The 20,117-nt window shown below is 34.5% G+C and overlaps 1 protein-coding gene across 14 annotated transcripts in view; it reads right to left on the reverse strand.

Annotated features, from left to right (window-relative positions):
• OSBPL8 (oxysterol binding protein like 8) overlaps window positions 1-20,117 on the reverse strand; it is a 236,004-nt gene that overhangs the window by 83,431 nt on the left and 132,456 nt on the right. For 13 of the 14 annotated variants that reach the window (XM_074270816.1, XM_074270813.1, XM_074270814.1 and 10 more), the window contains one exon: window positions 530-600. In XM_074270816.1, the coding sequence (XP_074126917.1) occupies window positions 530-600 (71 nt within the window). Of the gene's footprint in view, window positions 1-529; window positions 601-10,642; window positions 10,922-20,117 lie in introns of those variants that run through there. The other variant, XM_074270821.1, reaches the window with a different exon arrangement.

The following is a 20,117-nucleotide window of genomic DNA, read 5'->3' on the forward strand; positions in this document are numbered from 1 at the left end:
ATATAGCCAATTAAGATATAAAAATGTACTCAAGGTCAAAATGCAGAAAACCTGGTAGTAATGTTCTTATTTTGATGCACCCTAAATAACAAATAATACATATTTCAATGTAACTTGTTCCCACTTTGTATTGGCTTCTATAGAATCTCATTTCTTTTATATTTAACACCATAGGTTAAGATGGGATGGTTTTTTTAAATGTCATAAACCAGTGGTCCTCAAACTTTTTAAATAGGGGACCAGTTCACTGTCCCTCAGACTGTTGGAGGGCCAAACTACAGTAAAAACAAAAACTCACACTCTGTCTCCGCCCCTCAGCCCATTTGCCATAACCCATAAACGTCCTCAGTGGGCTGCATCTGGCCCATGGGCTGTAGTTTGAGAACCTCTGTCATAAACAAAATCATGTAAATGGATACATATCTCTATAATATCAGATGGCCACTGACATAGACATTACTGATGCCATCTTGTACATGCAGAATAATTACATCATAAAAATACTTTTTTGGGACAACAGAAAACTAACCTTGCTTTTTGACATAGAATGTGATGCCTCTTCTTTATTTTGAGAAAGATCATCCTTTCCTCTTTCAAAACCTTAAAAAGAAATTATTATTATTATTACAATTATATTGCCACATTTATTTATTTTTATGAGGATTTCTACATTTTATTTTTGGTCCAGATTAATTCTATAACTAGAGACTTACCTTCTAGGAACTACCAGAAGTATAAAACACAAATAAAAAACAGAAAACACAAAATTACTTGACCATAGTCCTTGGTACATATGGTAGAGACAGAAGCTGAATTAAAGTTTCCTGACTTTAAGACCTGACCCCTCTCTGGCACTGTATCATGCTGCTTCTCATGCTTCAAATAAATTCATATGACACTGTTTTCAGTACATTTAGAGAGGTGTTCAGGTATTTAAAAAATTAGTCATCTTCAAAAAAAAAAAATCACTGAAAATACAATTAATTTCAAATTATTGACTAAAAAGTCAATTACTTATTTAGGGTCAGACCAAAGTATCAAAAAATTATTTTTACAGTGCTAGAAAATACTAACAAAATTCATCTGAAAAGAACAAAAGTTCAGGGATATCAAAGAAACCAATGGAAAATAAAATGCAAAGGAAGGTGGTCTGACATGCCAGTCTCAAACTATATGGTGAAATGGTATTTATCAAAACAATCCTACTAAGAAATAAACTGATAGATCAAGTGAAAATTTTACATACAAATTACATAGTAATCAAGATAAATTCCCCAAACCAAGCTTCTGAAATGAAAACTCATTATTAGACAAAAACTGCTAGAAAACTATTTAACAGTATGACAGAAACCGGATAGACCAATATCTGATACCACATACAAAAAAAAAAAAAAAAAAAAAAAAAAAAGGTCAAAATGGGTATATGATTAACACAGGATAATACCACAAGCAAATTAAGAGAGCATGTAATAGTTTATATGTAAGATATGTAGATATGCAAATAATTTAGGACCAAAAAAGTATGGAGAGCATTTCAAAATGTAAAATTGATACATTTTGATTATATAAAATTAAGTTTTTGTACACACAAAAACCATCAATGTAACCAAAATGGCAAGGAAAACAGAAAACTGAAGAAACATTTTTGCAACAAGTATCTCTAATAAAAGCTTCATTTCTCAAATGTATTTTTATATTTTATTTTCATAATTTGAGTTGGTTCTAATTGTTAAGTCATTCCACAATTGATAAATGGTCAATGGCAGTTTTCAGACAAAGAAATCAAAGCATATTGAAAAAAACTTTCTAGGACAGAATGTACTGGCCCTGAAGACAGAAGGACATGAATACAAATCCAGCCTTAAGACACTCAACACATCCCAGTTGTGCAACTCCTGGGTAAGTCAATTAATCCTACTTGCCTCACCAGGAAAAAAAAAAAAAAAAGTTCTAAATCATTATTGATCACACAAACTGAAATTAAAACAACTCAGAGGTACCATCTCACACCTATCAAAGGGATTAAGATGACAAAAAAAAGAAAGAAAGAAAATATTGGATGTTGAAGGGGATAGAGAATTGTAAATTGATCCAACCATTCTGAAAAACAATTTCAAGGGCTATAAAATTGTGCCTACCCTTTGATCCAGAAATGCCACTGCCAGATCTAAATTCCAAAAACAGTTAAAAAAAAGGGAAAAGGACCTATTTGAACAAAAATATAGCATCTCTTTTTGTGATGGCTCAGAATTGGAAGTCAAAGGAATGCTCATCAACTGGGGAATGGCTAAACAACTTCTAACTGTCAAGGGATATTATTGTGCTATGAAAAAATGAGAAATCCTGCTTTTTCACATATAGTAAAGTGAACAGAACAGGGAAAACGTTGTACACAATAGCAATACTGTCTAATGAAGAACTGTGAATGATTTAACTATTTTCAGCAATACAATGATGCAAGACAATCCCAAAGAACTAAATATGAAAGCATACTATCTACCTCCAGAGAAAGAATTTATATTGATTTAATATAATCTGAAGCATGCTATTTTTCATTTTCTTTCTTTCAATTTTTTCTTTAATCTTTTTCTTTAATCAGAATCTTTTTGTACAAAATTAATAGTATGGAAGTATCTTACATAATTACACATGTATAATATATATTTGTCTACCATCTCAGGGAGGGAAGAGGGAAGGAATGGAGGTATAGAATTTAGAACACAAAAGTTTAAACAAAATTATTTTGTTTTTTAAATGGAAGGGGAAAAGTCAATTATAAAAACAATTACAAAACAAATGATAAGAACAATCTTAACCATTTACTAACATCATTTATGAAGACACAATCTGACATAATCAATTGCATTAATGAATTTATATATCTGTATACTCTCTCAAATGATTATAATGATTACATGACTGCCCATCCTGATTTAATTTTACCTATGCCCACAAGATCCAAAATGTACACAAAAAAAATGAGAGAATATTTCTGCAAAACTCATACTAAAATGAACTAAACAGCATCAAGATGAAACATGGGCAACATATGGCAACAAACTTTTGGAACCCAGTAAGTAATTTTTTTTGACAAGTATATTTCATGAGCAGAACCAGGAGATCATTATACATGTCAACAAGACTATACGATGATCAGTTCTGATGGACATAGCTCTTTTCAACAATGAGATGATTCAAATCAGTTCCAACTGTTCAGTGTTTAAAGAAAGCCATCTACACCCAGAGAAAGGACCGAGGAAACTGAATGTGGACTACAACATACATAGCATTTTCACTCTCTATTATTGTTTCCTTGCACTTTGTTTTCTTTCTCAGGTTTGTTTGTTTTTTTCCTTCTTGATCAGATTTTTCTTATGCAGCAAGATAACTGTATATAAATATGTATACATATGTTGGATTTAACATACATTTTAACATATTTAACATGTATTGACTACTTGCCATTTAGGGGAGGGAGTGGGGGAAAGGAGGGGAAAATTTGGAACAGAAGATTTTACAAGGGTCAATGTTGAAAAATTGCCCATGCATATGTTTTGTAAATGAAAAGCTTTAATAAAAATAAAGAAATAAAAATATAAAGAAAAGAAAGAAAAGAAAAAGAAAAAAAAGAAAAATAAATATATACTCCAACTTCCTGCCTAGCAAGATTAAGATATCATAAATCAAACTCAATGTTGAGATTATAAAAACAAATGTTTTTCTTTTCCACAGATCTTAATTATTCTTTTACACCTGTCAATTACCATTTGTAATGGCACCACTTTTATTGTTACCTTAAGTCAAAACCCTGGAACACTCCTCAAATTCTTCACCTCTTAACTTCCAGCCAATTTTAAAATATTTGAGCCGTTCAGAACTTAAACATCTTGGGATTAGCTTTTCTTTTTTATTTCTTTATATTATTATTATTTTTTTAATTTTATAATTATAAAACTTTTTTGACAGTATATATGTATGAGTATTTTTTTTAAATAACATTATCCCTTGTATTCATTTTTCCAAATTTTTCCCTCCCTTAGATAACAGGCAATCCCATACATTTTGCATGTGTTACAGCATAACCTAGATACAATATATGTGTGTAAATCTGGGATTAGCTTTTCATTGTGAAGGTTGATATGCAAGTCAGGGGCATGGTTAAGAGGGAAACTAATGGAAATCTTAACATTAGGCTTTTGGGGGCAAGGAAAGAAAAAGATTGGAGAAAAGAAGAATGAGAGTACTCCAGTAAATAAAAAGGACTGAGATGCAGGATTTCCATCTTTTAATCTTTTAGGTCAGTAGCAACTATGTATTCTCAAGAAAAATAGGTAAACATTGTTCATGTTTATGTAAAAGTCTGATGACTTTTTGGGAAATGTCACTTAAGTCATCTTATATTCATAATTTGTTGTTCAAAACTTTTTTTGAAAAAGGCTATATTAATGGACTTATACATGTTATATAAAAGTTTATACAGTATAATGTTCTCTTCTCTAAAGCATAATGTTCTCTGGGAGAAGGTTTCTTGGGGTCTTCTGGGAGCAGCCTTCATTTCAGTTCAGTTTCAATAATCACCTTAAATGCAGCCAGGAGTTAAAGTCCAAATCCTTTATTGTGTCCTTCAAAGTCTTGTCTCTTTCCAAATCTTATCTCTTTCTTTTGGGGCTCAGCTAGTTTTCTGGAGGCCTTCCAGATCTTGGTTTCAGTGTTCTCCATAGGATAGTCTACCTGACTTGTGAATCTCCTCAACTTATCCTGGCTCTGAATCTCCCAAAGTCTTCAGCCAGCACAAAGGTAGAAGTTGGAATGAATATGACTGACTCCAAGAGAGTGGGCTTGTGGGCTTCTGTTTGTGAATCTCCTGAGGTCCATCCTAGTTGAGGCTCCTAGCTTATATATGCTCTCTAAAGGTATGAACGTGTGAACAAATGTGTGAACTTCTTTAAAGGTGTGAACTAAATACATAGGCATTAGCACTTTGTTTCAGGTTCTGGCCCATAACAATACACAACATTAAATATTTAAGAGGAAGACATTTATTGAAAATATTCATTCATGTCCTAGTGTGGAGGTGTCAAAGTTTCTCTGAATGTCATGTACTGACTTAGTTTTAAAATGTAATGTTATCTATGTTTTGTTTAGTTTTTAAAATTATTTTGTTAAATATTCCCCAATCACATTTTAATCTTATTTGGTTATACTTGGAAGGGTTGTAGGCAGCATGGCTCATGAGCTCAATTTGACACTTTTAGAGAATGTTCTGCAGAAAGTCCACAAAATACCAGAGGTGTTAGGATTACAAGGTGAGAACTCAGGTTGTCTGGATAGTTCTCTGATGTTAGAATTACAAGGTGAGAACTTAGGTTGTCTGGGCAGTTCTCTAGCTCAGAATTTACACCTTTGGTTAGGGCCTTTAAAGGAAGTTTACACCTTTGGAATTCTGAGGGAGCAAATTCATTGGTTGAAGTGTTTCTCACAAGCCCCGTTGAGTTCTCACTACAATCTCTGCAAGGATAAAAGAGGGCAGCATTGGGTCTAGAGAGGAGTCTACTCTGGGACAGAGTTGGGATGGTACTCCGGAGGAAGAAGAGTCTAGTCTTGGATTGAGTATAGACGGCACAGAGGAAAAGATTTTACAGAAAAGAGATCTCCTCCCAGAAAAGGATTATAACTTAGAGATGACCGACCTTTACATTTTGGCGCCCAACGTGGGGCACAAACCTACGACCCTGAGATTAAGAGTCTCATGCTCTACCAAGTGAGCTAGCCGGGCTTTCACAATTTGGCGCCTGAACAGGGACAGACACCCACCTCCACTGAAGTCCTCTGGTGACCAGGTGATTAGGTGAGTATTCTAATAGACAAATAAGGAACTTACCTTGTTAAGGTTTAAACCAGCAATCTCTTGTAGCTGAAATGGGGCAGATGTTAGCTAAAGACATTCCCTCAACCTCAGCCAACTCAGCCCCAGCCCCAGCTCCAGCCCCAACCAGGAGTGGTGCTATAGAGAGTATAATTAAGATAATTGAGGAGCAAAGTTTACTTGTAACATGGGTACAGATTGCTAAACTGTTGGGCACATTAAAACAAACGTCCCCTTGGTTCTTAGAGGAAGAAAAACTAAATGTAGATAACTGGAAGCTAGTGGGATTTTAATTGAAAGAATTTCACACAAAAAATGGGCCTCGTTCAATTTCCGCAGAGGTATTTTATATATACAACATAGTTCAATTAGCCTTAAACTATCGAGCAAGTTGTAGGAGAAGGAAAAGTTTTAAAAATGAACAGAGGAGGAAGTGTGAGGGGAAAAAAGAAAGATCAAGATCTTGCCCAAGGGCCAGGGGATTTAAAAGAGGAATTAGGGTGTGATGACTGATTCTCTTGAAGAAGCTTCAACCCCGCCTGGAGAGCAGATTATTGACAGGCCCACATCAACTCCACCTTCAGGGGTGGAGGAAGAGGAGGAGAGGAAGAGGCAGAAATACAAACAGAATCACCTGTGAAGCAGTCTATGACAAGATTAGAAAAACTGGTTAAAGCTAAGAGAGAAGGACAGGATATAAGTGATTTTATGCATGCATATCCTGTGATTGAAGGGATTGACTCTGTAGGTCAAAAAAGGAGAAAATATATACTTTTAGATTTGAATAAAATTAAAGATTAAAAAAAAGGTTGTACCCTTTATGGGGCTACATCAGCTTATGTTAAAATGTTACTGGATGGTTTGTCTTATGAAGTTCTAACCCCGAATGACTGGAAATCCATAGCAAGGACATGTTTAGAACCTGGACAAAATCTGTTGTGGCTTGCGGAGTTTCATGAATTATGTAAGATCCAAGTCAGATGCAATTTGGAAATAGGAGTTAACACACAATTCACTTTTGAGCAATTATCTGGTAAAGGTCAGTATGTAGAGGATTCATTCAGAAAAGATTAATTATCTCATGACAGTGTATGAGCAACTTGCTAAGGCTGCAATAAAAGCTTGGAGTGTCCTCCCTGGACAGAAAGATCGGGGAGAGGCTTTCACTAAAATTGGAACCTTTTGAGGATTTTGTGGGACGTCTGCAAACTGCTGTCAAAAGAACTATTGGAGAAAATGCAGCTACAGAAATAATGACCAGACATCTGGCTAAGGTCAATGCCAATGAGATTTGCAAAAGGATTATATGGGGATTAGACAAAGATGCTCCTTTAGAGGAGATCATAAGACGCTGTGCTATAGTAGGAACAAATACTTTTTACACTCAGACTATGATGAACTTGGAAAGGCAGGGTGGCTCTTGGCAAAGGAGTTCTAGAGAAATTCATCGATGTTTCCAATGTGGAAAAATTGGACATCTAAGAGCTCAGTGTAGATATGGAGATAGAGTGAGAAGATAGGATGAGAGAAGATCTAAAACCCCATGTCCAAAATGTCACAAGGGCTTCCACTGGGCCTCTGAATGTAGATTGTTTCAAGAAAATGAGAGGCAGAGCCCAGCTCCAAGATATCAATCAAAAGATAGGTGGGGCATGATGGCAGCTGAGGTTACACCCAGGGAGCCTTTAGAAGGTCAGAACTCTGATTTGATCAACCAGCAGAAAAGCAATCACATGGCAGAAAGGGATTACCTAATAAGTCAGCCAAAAAAGCAATCAGATTGCAGAAATGGATTGATTACACTTGGAAAGAATACAGGTCTTTTATACCAACAGGGTTGTGTCCTGTGCAAATAACTCCAACGTAATTGCCAGATGATGAGAAGAGATTTAGAAAGTGGTAAATAGGAGGACATTAGGTTAACTGCCTGGAAGAGAGGGTTTGCTTGTATTTTTTCATATGAAGAAGGAAACAGATGGGTGCTAATGAGTCATATTCGCCTTGTCCATCAGAGAGAGACAGAAAAAGAGAAAGACCTCAAAACAAAGGAGAAAATCTAAGAAACATCTGACACTGAAAGAGCATGGTTTATAAGAAGACTGTTAAAAAACTTTAAAACCAGCAGGAATCATTGGATTTTCTAACACAAGATGAGACTAATGGACAATGGACATTTATAAATTCTCAATTTATGTTATTTGTTACATCACTTCTAGCATGTGTTATGTTGCTATGTGTTTATGTAATTTATGTAATTATGTATAATACCTCCCATATTGATGGATTTATGTTTCAAGGTCATGACCACCCTATATTCTAAATCAAAAGAAAGGGGGAGAAGTTCTTTAATAGTCTTATCTTGTGTTGGGGAATCTCTTTTAAAAAGATTTAAATGAGATTTCTCTTTTAAATATGACATTATTCTAACTGCATTCATTTCTGAACCATTATTAGTGTGATTGATAATTCCTAAGCAACTCAATATAAGTTATATATTGCCCATATTGTGATAAATGGATGAAAAACCTATTATACCATTATACTATGCCATTAGTATAAATATCTTGGTCAAGATTTCAGATGGAGAAGCTGTACCCAAAATTCAAGAGGTAAGTTAGAATCCATTTTCCAAAATTACAATGTGCTTCCGAAAATACAACCTAGATTCTATAGTTATCCTTCAAATATATATTTTTTAAAAGGAAAAAGGCAGTCTTCAGAGTACTGGATAAATCTTCTATGAAAAACCTGAATGAGAATAACATAGAAGGAGGAGGGACAGACTAAGGGAATACACACATCAGTGAAATAAAGATCTACTAAAGTATGCTTCAAGATATGCAGGTTTTTATCATTCTCTTGCATTTCTAATTAGGAACAGACAGATTATTGTGTTTGATACATAAAAACCCAGGAATATTCATTCATTCACTAAAAAAATGTAAGCTTGATAACTTAAAAATTTGTAATATCTTTCTTTGGTAAATACTGATTGAAAATGCATGAAGCTTAGAGGGACAGGCAACACAGAGAAAGACAAAGCTAGTTTCCAAAAAGACCCTGACAAGTTAAGACCATTGAGAGAAATCTAATAAGATGAAGTGAGTTTCCTTTTTTCCTTTTTTTTTAAAAGAACAATTTTTAAATTTTAATTTTCCCTAATTACATATAAAAGAAAATTTTGTTACACATGTACATTCATTTTTTACATACTTCCACATAAATCATATTGGGAAAGAAAAATTAGAACAAAAGGGAGAAGAGAAAACAGGAGGAAAAAAAGGTGAAAATAGTTATGTGTTGACCTACATTCAGTCTCCATAGAGACTGGATGTAAATGGCATTTTCCATCCAAAATTTATCAGAATTGCCTTGGATCACTGAACTGCTAAGAACTAAATCTATTATATAGTTGATCAATAAGATGAAATTTCAAAGAGCAAAATGTAAAATTTTGCATTTAGGTTCAAAAGTCAAATCTGTGAATACAGGATAAGAAAGATGGGGAAACAAAGGTTATTTTTCGGAAGAAAAAAAAAAGATCTGGGAATTTTAACCTGAGTCTACGGTATTTCAGTCCAAAAAGCTAATGTGATTTTTGGCCTTTCAGGAATGAAGATATTATGGTTGTGCAATCCTCTTCCCAGGTCAAAGTACATACCTTGAGTACCGATTTTAGTTTAAGATACCAGAGTTTAGGAAGAACATTTTTCTGGTAAAAGCACAATCAAGTCATATGAGGACTGGTTAAAAGAAACTAGGAAATCCCAAAGAATGAGAAGACCAGGAAAACTAAACCATATTTAAATATGCAGCAAGTTGTCATACAGAAAAGATAGTCAACTTATTCTGAGGGAAGAATCGGGGCAATGATTGAAAGCTGAAAAGAGGCACAGTAAAGATTGATATCAAGAAAAATTTCCTAATAATTAGGATTATTCAAGAATGGACTGTGTTGCTTTAGGAAATCATGGATATCTCCCCCCCACACACAATGAATCTACAAGTAGAATATAGATAACCATTTGTAATTTAATAATGATTCTTTGGGATATATATTTTGAGTAGAAGACTATATAAGTATCTTTTAACTCTATAATTTTAGGGACTCTGTGAATTTATGAATGTGGATAGAACCTCCAATAGTGCAGTTTGTTGCCCATCCCTGCCTTTCTGATCCTTGGAAATTCTCCAAAGACAGCATAACCAATGTATTTGCAATCTTCCTGCAGGACTATCAACATTAGCAGTCCATGTGCTCTTCCTTATACTTGATACATAAAGAGTTCAGCTCTTTTTTATTCAAATATCTTTTTTCATGCTCTTATACCACTCTTTATATACAATACATTATCAGTTTATTAAGTCAACATTTCATGTATAAATTATTATTGGCAATATGTTTATTTATTTTGCTTCCATTTAATATTTTATTTCTCCAGTTATATGTAAAACAATTTTTTTTACATTTGTTTTTACAACTTTTTGAGGTACAAATGTTCTCCTTTCCTCCCTCTCCATTTCCCCCCAGCATAGAGTTAAGAGAAAACATTTCCATAAGTCAATTTGGGAAAGATTCCCCAACCCTGCAAAAAAAATTTCAAGAAAAAAAAAAAAGTTTTAAAAAAGTATATGCTGGGGGGCGGAGCCAAGATGGTGGAGAAGAAACACACGACTCAGTGAACGTCCTCAATCCCTCACAACCAATTAGATAAATTAAGTCTCAAAATTAGCTAAGGACTGATAGATACCACAAGGACTGGAAGCACGACTTACCAGCTGAAGAGAATCTGGAGTTTCAACAGGAAAGGTCGGTTCTCAGGGGAGGAATAAGAGAGACCAGCACAGACGGTGGGGTAGGGGCACACTGCGCCCATTGCGCTGGGAAGGGCTCTGGGATCGGAGAAGCCACTGAGGTAAAGGAATCTGGCACAGGCTGTTAGCTCTTCTCTGCTAATTATTTGGCAGTTCAGAAGAGAAAGCCAAGAGGTTTTAAAGCTCAGATTGGATTTTCCATCCTGGGGGTGACTCAGCAAAGACTCGGCACCAGGGGGTGTGGCCTCAGCTACCACCTGAGAATAATTAAGAGATTGACAAGTGGGTGGATACGGCCCAAGGCAACACACGCTGCCTAGTTTAGCTGGAGGGAGTGGAACTCAGCTCCAGGAAGTCCCAGAGAAGCGGAACCTTTGAACTAGGGACCGCGGTTTCTGGCAGACACTTCCAGTTTGAGCGCAGGGGCTTTTCATGTTACCTGCTGCAGACATCTACTCCCCACCCGGACACATAGGCTGGGCTTTGTGCTGTCTTTACTATTCTACGCCCTCGAAGCACAGTAGTGCTAATCACCTCTGAGGCACTTCCAGGGAGGGGGTTGGGAACTCTCTCCCAGAGCTCTATCTTAGCTCAGGCTCAGGAGCCGCTGCATCCATCTGGTCTGGGAGGAAGCTGGTAAAGAAGTAAATAAATAATTTCCTACCCCAGGGACAGACCCCAAAAGATTTTTTAAGTATGAGCAAAAAAGCTAGAAAAACCATAGATTCCTTCTATACAGAGAAAGAGCGGGTATCCAACTCCGAGGAGGTTAACAGCAGAGAGACAGCAGATAACAACCTAAAGGGGAACGATCCCTGCCCCCCATCACATAACTCTCTCCTAGAAGAATCTCTTAAAAAATTGAGGGAGATTGAAGAAAAATGGGGAAAGGAAAGGGAAGCTATGATAGAGAATAACAAAGTCCTGAAATTGGAGTTGGAAAAAATAAAGAATTCACAGGAGATGCAGGGAAACAAAATTTATGAATTAGAAAAGGTTAAAAAAACACAGGAAAGTAGGATTTCTGAATTGGAAAAGATAAAAAAGTCTCAAGAAAATAAAATTTCTGAATTGGAAAAAGAAAATAATTCTCAAAAAAAAAAATTAGGGAAATGGAAAAAAATTCAATAGAGCAAAATAATTCATTTAAAAACGAAATTGGGCATTTACAAAAAGAACTAAAAACTGTGAAAGAAGAAAATAACCCCTTAAAAGTCAGGATGGAACAAATAGAAATGAATGATTCACAGAGAACCCAAGAATCAGTCAAACAAAACAAAAAAAATGAGAAGCTGGAGAACAACGTCAAATACTTACTGGGAAAATCTATAGACCTGGAAAATAGATCTAGGAGAGATAATCTGCGGATTATTGGACTTCCAGAAAACTATGACCAAAAAAAGAGCCTAGATTCTATTTTACAGGAAATTATCAAGGAGAACTGTCCAGAGATAATAGAAACAGAAGGGAAAGTAGATGTGGAAAGAATTCATCGAACTCCTTCTGAAATAGACCCTAAAAAAAGAACACCACGGAATATAGTGGCTAAGCTGCAGAATTACCACACAAAGGAGAAAATCCTGCAAGCAGCTAGAAAAAAACAATTTAAATACCAAGGTGCCACAATAAGGGTCACCCAAGATCTGGCTGCCTCCACATTAAAAGATAGAAGGGCCTGGAACCTGATATTCCGTAAGGCAAAAGATCAAGGACTGCAACTAAGAATGAACTACCCAGCTAAGTTTAGCATCTTTTTCCATGGAAGAAGATGGTCATTCAATGAAACAGAGGAATTCTATATGTTTCTAAGAAAAAAACCAGACTTAAACAAAAAATTTGATCTACATCCACAAGACTGAAGAGAAACAGAAAAAGGTACACAGAACCCTTGAGAACTGTAACTCTGTTGTGGGTATATAAAAAAATACTCAAGGATAATTTGATTTTACTGATATAAAAGAAAAAAAGGGGGGTGTAGTAAAGGGAAGGAGGTCGGTTCAGAAAAAGGGGAAGGAGTGATAAAAAGAGGGAAACTACATCCCAGGAAGAGGCATAGAAAATACACCATATATGAGGGAACTTAGTGAGGGGGAGAATCATTGTGTGAATCTTACTCTCATCAGGAGAGGCTCAAAGAGTAAATAATTAACATATTTGTTTTTCAGAGAATTTTCTCTCACCTCATTAAAAGGGGGGAGAGGAAAAGGGAAAAGGAAAAGGAGAATAAGTGAAGGGACTTGGAGGGAGGGGGGAGGGATCCTAAAAAAAAAAAAAAAAAGAGGGAGGGTTGCGCGTCACAAGGGGGGTCTGTAAATTAAATATCGGGGAGGGGGATCAGGGGGGTCAAGGGAAAAAAGCATAATCTGGGGATAATACGATGGCAGGAAATACAGAATTAGTAATTTTAACTGTAAATGTAAATGCGATGAACGATCCCATCAAACGGAGACGGATAGCAGATTGGATCAAAAAGCAGAACCCTACAATATGTTGCCTACAGGAAACACACTTAAAGCAGGGAGATACATACAGAATAAAGGTAAAAGGTTGGAACAGAGCCTATTATGCTTCAGGTAAAGCCAAAAAAGCAGGGGTAGCTATCCTTATCTCAGATCAAGCAAAAGCAGAAGTAGATCTCGTTAAAAAAGATAAGGAAGGAAACTATATCCTGCTGAAAGGTAGCATAAATAATGAAGCCATATCAATACTAAACATATATGCACCAAGTGGTATAGCATCTAACTTTCTAAAGGAAAAGTTAAGAGAACTGCAAGAAGAAATAGACAGTAAAACTATAATAGTGGGAGATCTCAACCTTGCACTCTCAGATTTAGACAAATCAAACCACAAAACAAACAAGAAAGAAATTAAAAAAGTAAATAGAATATTAGAAAAACTAGGTATGATAGACCTTTGGAGAAAACTGAATGGCAATAGAAAGGAATATACTTTCTTCTCAGCAGTTCATGGATCCTATACAAAAATTGACCATATATTAGGACATAAAGATCTCAAAATTAAATGTAGGAAGGCAGAAATAATAAATGCCTTCTTCTCAGATCACAATGCAATAAAAGCTACATTCAGTAAAAAGTTAGGGGTAAATAGACCAAAAAGTAATTGGAAACTGAATAATCTCATCTTAAAGAATGACTGGGTGAAAGAGCAAATTATAGAAACAATTAACAATTTCACCCAAGATAATGACAATGATGAGACATCATATCAAAATCTTTGGGATGCAGCTAAAACAGTAATAAGGGGAAATTTTATATCTTTAGAGGCTTATTTGAAGAAAATTGAGAAAGAGAAGATTAACGAATTGGGCTTACAACTTAAAAGGCTAGAAAAAGACCAAATTATAAACCCCCAACCAAAAATTAAACTTGAAATACAAAAATTAAAAGGAGAAATCAATAAAATTGAAAGTAAAAAAACTATTGAATTAATAAATAAAACCAAGAGTTGGTTTTATGAAAAAGCCAATAAAATAGATAAACCTTTGGTAAATTTGATCAAAAAAAAGAAAGAGGAAAATCAAATTGATAGTCTTACAAATGAAAAGGGGGATCTTTCCACCAATGAAGAGGAAATTAGAGAAATAATAAGGAGTTACTTTGCCCAACTTTATGCCAATAAATTTGATAACTTAAGTGAAATGGATGACTTCCTCCAAAAATATAGGCTCCCTAGATTAACAGAGGAGGAGATAAATTGCTTAAATAGTCCCATTTCAGAAAAAGAAATAGAACAAGCTATTAATCAACTCCCCAGGAAAAAATCCCCAGGGCCAGATGGATTCACATGTGAATTCTACCAAACATTTAAAGAACAATTAGCCCCAATGTTATATAAATTATTTGAAAAAATAGGGGATGAAGGAGTCCTACCAAACTCCTTTTATGACACAGACATGGTACTGATACCTAAACCAGGTAGATCGAAAACTGAGAAAGAAAATTATAGACCAATCTCCTTAATGAATATTGATGCTAAAATCTTAAATAAGATATTGGCAAAAAGACTTCAGAAAATCATCTCCAAGATAATACACTATGATCAAGTAGGATTTATTCCAGGAATGCAGGGCTGGTTTAATATTAGGAAAACTATTAATATAATTGACCATATTAATAATCAAATTAATAAGAACCATATGATCATCTCAATAGATGCAGAAAAGGCATTTGACAAAATCCAACATCCATTCCTACTAAAAACTCTTGAGAGTATAGGAATAAATGGACTATTCCTTAGAATAATCAGGAGCATATATTTAAGACCTTCAGTAAGCATAATATGCAATAGAAATAAACTGCAACCTTTCCCAGTAAGATCAGGAGTGAAACAAGGTTGCCCACTATCACCATTACTATTCAATATAGTACTAGAAACGCTAGCCTCGGCAATAAGAGCCGAGAAAGAGATTCAAGGAATTAGAGTAGGAAATGAGGAAATTAAACTATCACTTTTTGCAGATGACATGATGGTATACTTAGAGAACCCCAAAGACTCTGCTAAAAAGCTACTAGAAATACTTCAAAATTTCAGCAAAGTGGCAGGATACAAAATAAATCCACATAAATCCTCGGCATTTTTATATATCACTAACAAAATGCAACAGCAAGAGATACAAAGAGAAATTCCATTCCAAACAAATGTTGAGAGTATAAAATATTTGGGAATCCATCTACCAAAGAAAAGTCAGGAATTATATGAGAAAAATTACAAAACACTTGCCACAAAAATAAAATCAGATTTAAATAATTGGAAAGACATTCAGTGCTCTTGGATAGGCCGAGCGAATATAATAAAGATGACAATACTCCCCAAACTAATCTATTTATTTAGTGCTATACCAATCAGACTCCCAAGAAACTATTTCAATGACCTAGAAAAAATAACAACAAAATTCATATGGAAGAATAAAAGGTCGAGAATTGCAAGGGAACTAATGAAAAAAAACTCAGAGGAGGGTGGTCTAAGTGTACTGATCTAAAGCTATATTATATAGCAGCAGTCACCAAAACCATTTGGTATTGGCTAAGAAATAGACCGGTATCAGTGGAACAGATTAGATACAAAGGACAAAAAAGGGTACATCTATAGCAATCTAATCTTTGACAAACCCAAAGATTCCAACATTAGGGATAAAAATTCATTATTCGGAAAAAACTGTTGGGAAAACTGGAAATTAGTATGGCAGAAATTAGATATGGATCCACACTTAACACCATATACCAAGATAAGATCAAAATGGGGTCCATGATTTAGGCATAAAGAGGGAGATAATAAATAGATTAGAGGAACAGAGGATAATCTACCTCTCAGACTTGTGGAGGAGGAAGGAATTTATGACCAGAGGAGAACTAGAGATCATTATTGATCACAAAATAGAAGATTTTGATTACATCAAACTAAAAAGTTTCTGTACAAATAATACTAATGCAAACAAGATTAGAAGGGAAGTAACAAATTGGGAAAATATTTTTAAAAACAAAGGTTCTGACAAAGGTCTCATTTCCAAAATATATAGAGAACTGACCATAATTTATAAGAAACCAAACCATTCTCCAATTGATAAATGGTCAAAGGATATGAACAGACAATTCTCAGAGGGAGAAATTGAAACTATATCCACTCACATGAAAGAGTGTTCCAAATCACTACTGATCAGAGAAATGCAAATTAAGACCACTCTGAGATACCACTACACACCTGTCAGATTGGCTAAGATGACAGGAACAAATAATGATAAATGTTGGAGGGGATGTGGGGAAATTGGGACACTAATACATTGCTGGTGGAGTTGCGAAAGAATCCAGCCATTCTGGAGAGCAATCTGGAATTATGCCCAAAAAGTTATCAAACTGTGCATACCCTTTGACCCAGCAGCGCTACTACTGGGATTATATCCCAAAGAAATACTAAAGAGCGGAAAGAGTCATATATGTGCCAAAATGTTTGTGGCAGCTCTTTTTGTTGTGGCTAGAAACTGGAAGATGAATGGATGTCCATCAGTTGGAGAATGGTTGGGTAAATTGGGGTATATGAAGGTTATGGAATATTATTGCTCTGTAAGAAATGACCAGCAGGAGGAATACAGAGAGGCCTGGAGAGACTTAAATCAACTGATGCTGAGTGAAATGAGCAGAACCAGAAGATCACTGTACACTTCAACAACAATACTGTATGAGGATGTATTCTGATGGAAGTGGAAATCTTCAACATAAAGAAGATCCAACTCACTTCCAGTTGATCAATGATGGACAGAGGTAGCTACACCCAGAGAACAAACACTGGGAAGTGAATGTTAATTGTTAGCACTAATATCTGTCTGCCCAGGTTGCATGTACCTTCGGATTCTAATGTTTATTGTGCAACAAGAAAATGGTATTCACACACATGTATTGTACCTAGACTATATTGTAACACATGTAAAATGTATGGGATTGCCTGTCATCGGGGGGAGGGAGGGGGGGTAATTTGGAAAAATGAATACAAAAAAAAAAAAAAAAGAAAAAAAAAGAAAAAAAAAGTGTATGCTTCCTCTGTATTCAGACATACTCAGTTCTTTTTTTGAGAATGGATAGCATTTTTCATATGATGTAGTTTTTTTTTTAACATTTATCAAGTGTTTTTCCATTGCTTTCAGTGTGGTTTATGATTTTAATACTTCTAAAAAGATATGTATTCCATTTCTAGCAAGAAGGAACATCTATATTAGTAAGAAGAGTTTTTAAAAGTCATTCTCTACAATTACATGAAATAATGCCTCAAATTTTTAATTATTATATGAAAAACATAATTCACAATAACAAGTGGTAAAGCTTATAAAAGATGGGAATAGCCAATACTGAATAAGTTGTAGAGAGATCAATGCATTGTTGATGAGCCCTGGAAATTTGTACAACCATTCTAGAAGGAGATTTAGAATTATATGAAATGACCTTCATATGCTTATAGGACGTTACTAAAAACAACAACAAAAAAAAAAGACTCCATATTTACTGCATTGTAAGATAAAGAATTCTGAGAAGCAGAAAAATTTACATGAATATATTCAAAGGGAAATAAGAATCATGAAAAGTATATATTCTATCTACAAAATGAAGGTAAAAGAACAAACAAATAATGTAGTAACAATTATCAAAGCTAGCCCTAAAGAAGAGATAATAGAGAGTATCCCAAAAGTCTAAGTATGCATTTTAAGTGATTTTAGCTTAAAACCTACAGTAAAATTTTTGGTACACTGTCACCTCCATGCTTTGGCAACAGTAGGTAACTATGATTGTGGGAGACAAGATAATTATAAATCTGATGTACTTGTTAATTTGATTCAACTTGTGTGTTTCTCTCCCTCCCTCATTCCCTCTCTTTCTCTCTCCCTTTCTTTTTCCCTTTCCCTCTCCTTCTCTTTCTTCCTCTTCCATTCTTTGTTAAAAGGGAAAGTTTGGATTTCAGTTGCTTCCTGAGCTGATATCCAAAGTACCTCAATGGAATAGTCTTTAATATCATACACTTGTGCTTCTCACAGCCAGCCTTAGTCCAGGGCCTTATTCCCAAACTACTTTCAAAAACAGGCAAAAACTCTGTACCTTAATTTATTCTACAAACATCAGTAAGAATATTTTCTAATTGTTTTGCTGTTAGTTCTCTAACTCATAATGCTACAAAAGTTCTCCTTTTGAATAAAATATTAATTCCTGATTAAATTTTTAAGATAATGAACAAATTGTTGTCGCTGCAAATATTTAATGTGCTACTCTGCTCTAAATGGCTTCAATATTTATTCTTAGTTTGTACAAAGCACTTATCAAGATTAATTTTCTCATTTATGTAATCCTTTTTGCCATCTCTGACACATGTTCTACCCACCCTTTTTTGGCCACAAGACTATTAAATATGTCCACAGAATTCATGACTCACTGCTACTTCACCTTCACATTTTTAACCTTTCTAAAGCATTTAGCACTTTTGTATATATATTTATATATTTTTCTGTATAAATCAGTTAATCAACAAGCTTTACTTCAGAGATTACAAAGAAGTGCTAGTTGATGTGAAAACCCCAAAAACATTTCTAGCCCATATCCAAGCAGTTTATAATCTAGCTTTTAATTCTAAGGAGGGCAGAAGAATAAAATGTAAAAATACAGTTATTCAAAAGACAAATTTTTAAAATAGATGAAAGACAAAAGTGTAACCATCTAAAGAGATTAAGAAAGGCCTCATGCAGAAAGGGGAATTTAAGCTGCTTCTTGAAAGAAGGTATGGGTGTAGTATGTTTCACTTTCATTTATGTGCCTAAACTAAAACAAAATCTAGATTATCCTGCTAGCACAGCAAAAAATTGGGACTTTGTCCTTAATTCATTTAACCAACAAACTTTACTTCAATCAACAAGCACTTAACAATATGCCAAGGACAACACAGAAGATTTCAAAGGCATTCATTATATAGCCTCAATTTACTAACTCAAGTAACCCAAACTGTCAAGTAACCAAAATTTATTTTCACCCCATTTTTAGGAGAAAAGAACCAACTCACAAGAAAATAGGTGATCATATTTAGTCAAAATGTTTCAGATATATCTTATGATTGGTTCCCATTCAAGCACATCTCATCTCTTAAATATAGTAAATAAATTAGCAGTTTTCAGAAAATGATGGCACTGTAAAATGTTCAATAATCCAAAATACAACATATATCTAGAGTTAGGAAGATTTCAGAGAATAGCTCACTTAGCCAAGTGAAAAGTTGAATATCAGAGAAGTGACAAGATCTATCAAAGAGCTGCAAAGGCAGTAAACATGACAGAAGCAAAATAAAAATGTGACTCACCAAGATTCTAACATCAATACTTATTTTTACTCCATTGCACTGCAAAAGGAAGTGGTATCTCAGTCCAGACAGTAAGTGTAGTCAGGCTGTTATGGCTTTTGAAATTTTCTTTTAATTTCTTCTTTTCCTTCTTACTATTCATCTATGGGCTATCACCTACGTTAAGTATTTCCTATTTAATAAGACTAGCAAGCAAGGGCTAAAACAATAACCAAGTTACCCTTGTCAATCCTCTACTAGTTAACCAAAAAACAAAATTAGTCACAATACTTGATATAAAAATATAGTCTATGCCCTCTCAAAGTTGATATTTTACATAAAACTTTTTTTTTTTTTTACTTTAAGACACTGAATCCAATTTAACATTTTTTGTTATGAAAATTGATTAACCATGTTGTACAGTAATGGGTTTGTGATTTTTTATTTTTCGATCTCCTTAATCAATAACAGACTGCCAGGAGTCACTCTTCCTTTATTTTATTTTTAAATACTCTGTTCCATTCTAGTTTTGATGAGAATAATTTAAGGAGTCTTTTTAACATTAAAAATATACAATAATTGAAAGACATATTGTTAGGTTCTTACTAAGTGC

This window comes from Sminthopsis crassicaudata, chromosome 5, assembly GCF_048593235.1.
Source record: "Sminthopsis crassicaudata isolate SCR6 chromosome 5, ASM4859323v1, whole genome shotgun sequence".
NCBI classification, from domain to species: domain Eukaryota; kingdom Metazoa; phylum Chordata; class Mammalia; order Dasyuromorphia; family Dasyuridae; genus Sminthopsis; species Sminthopsis crassicaudata.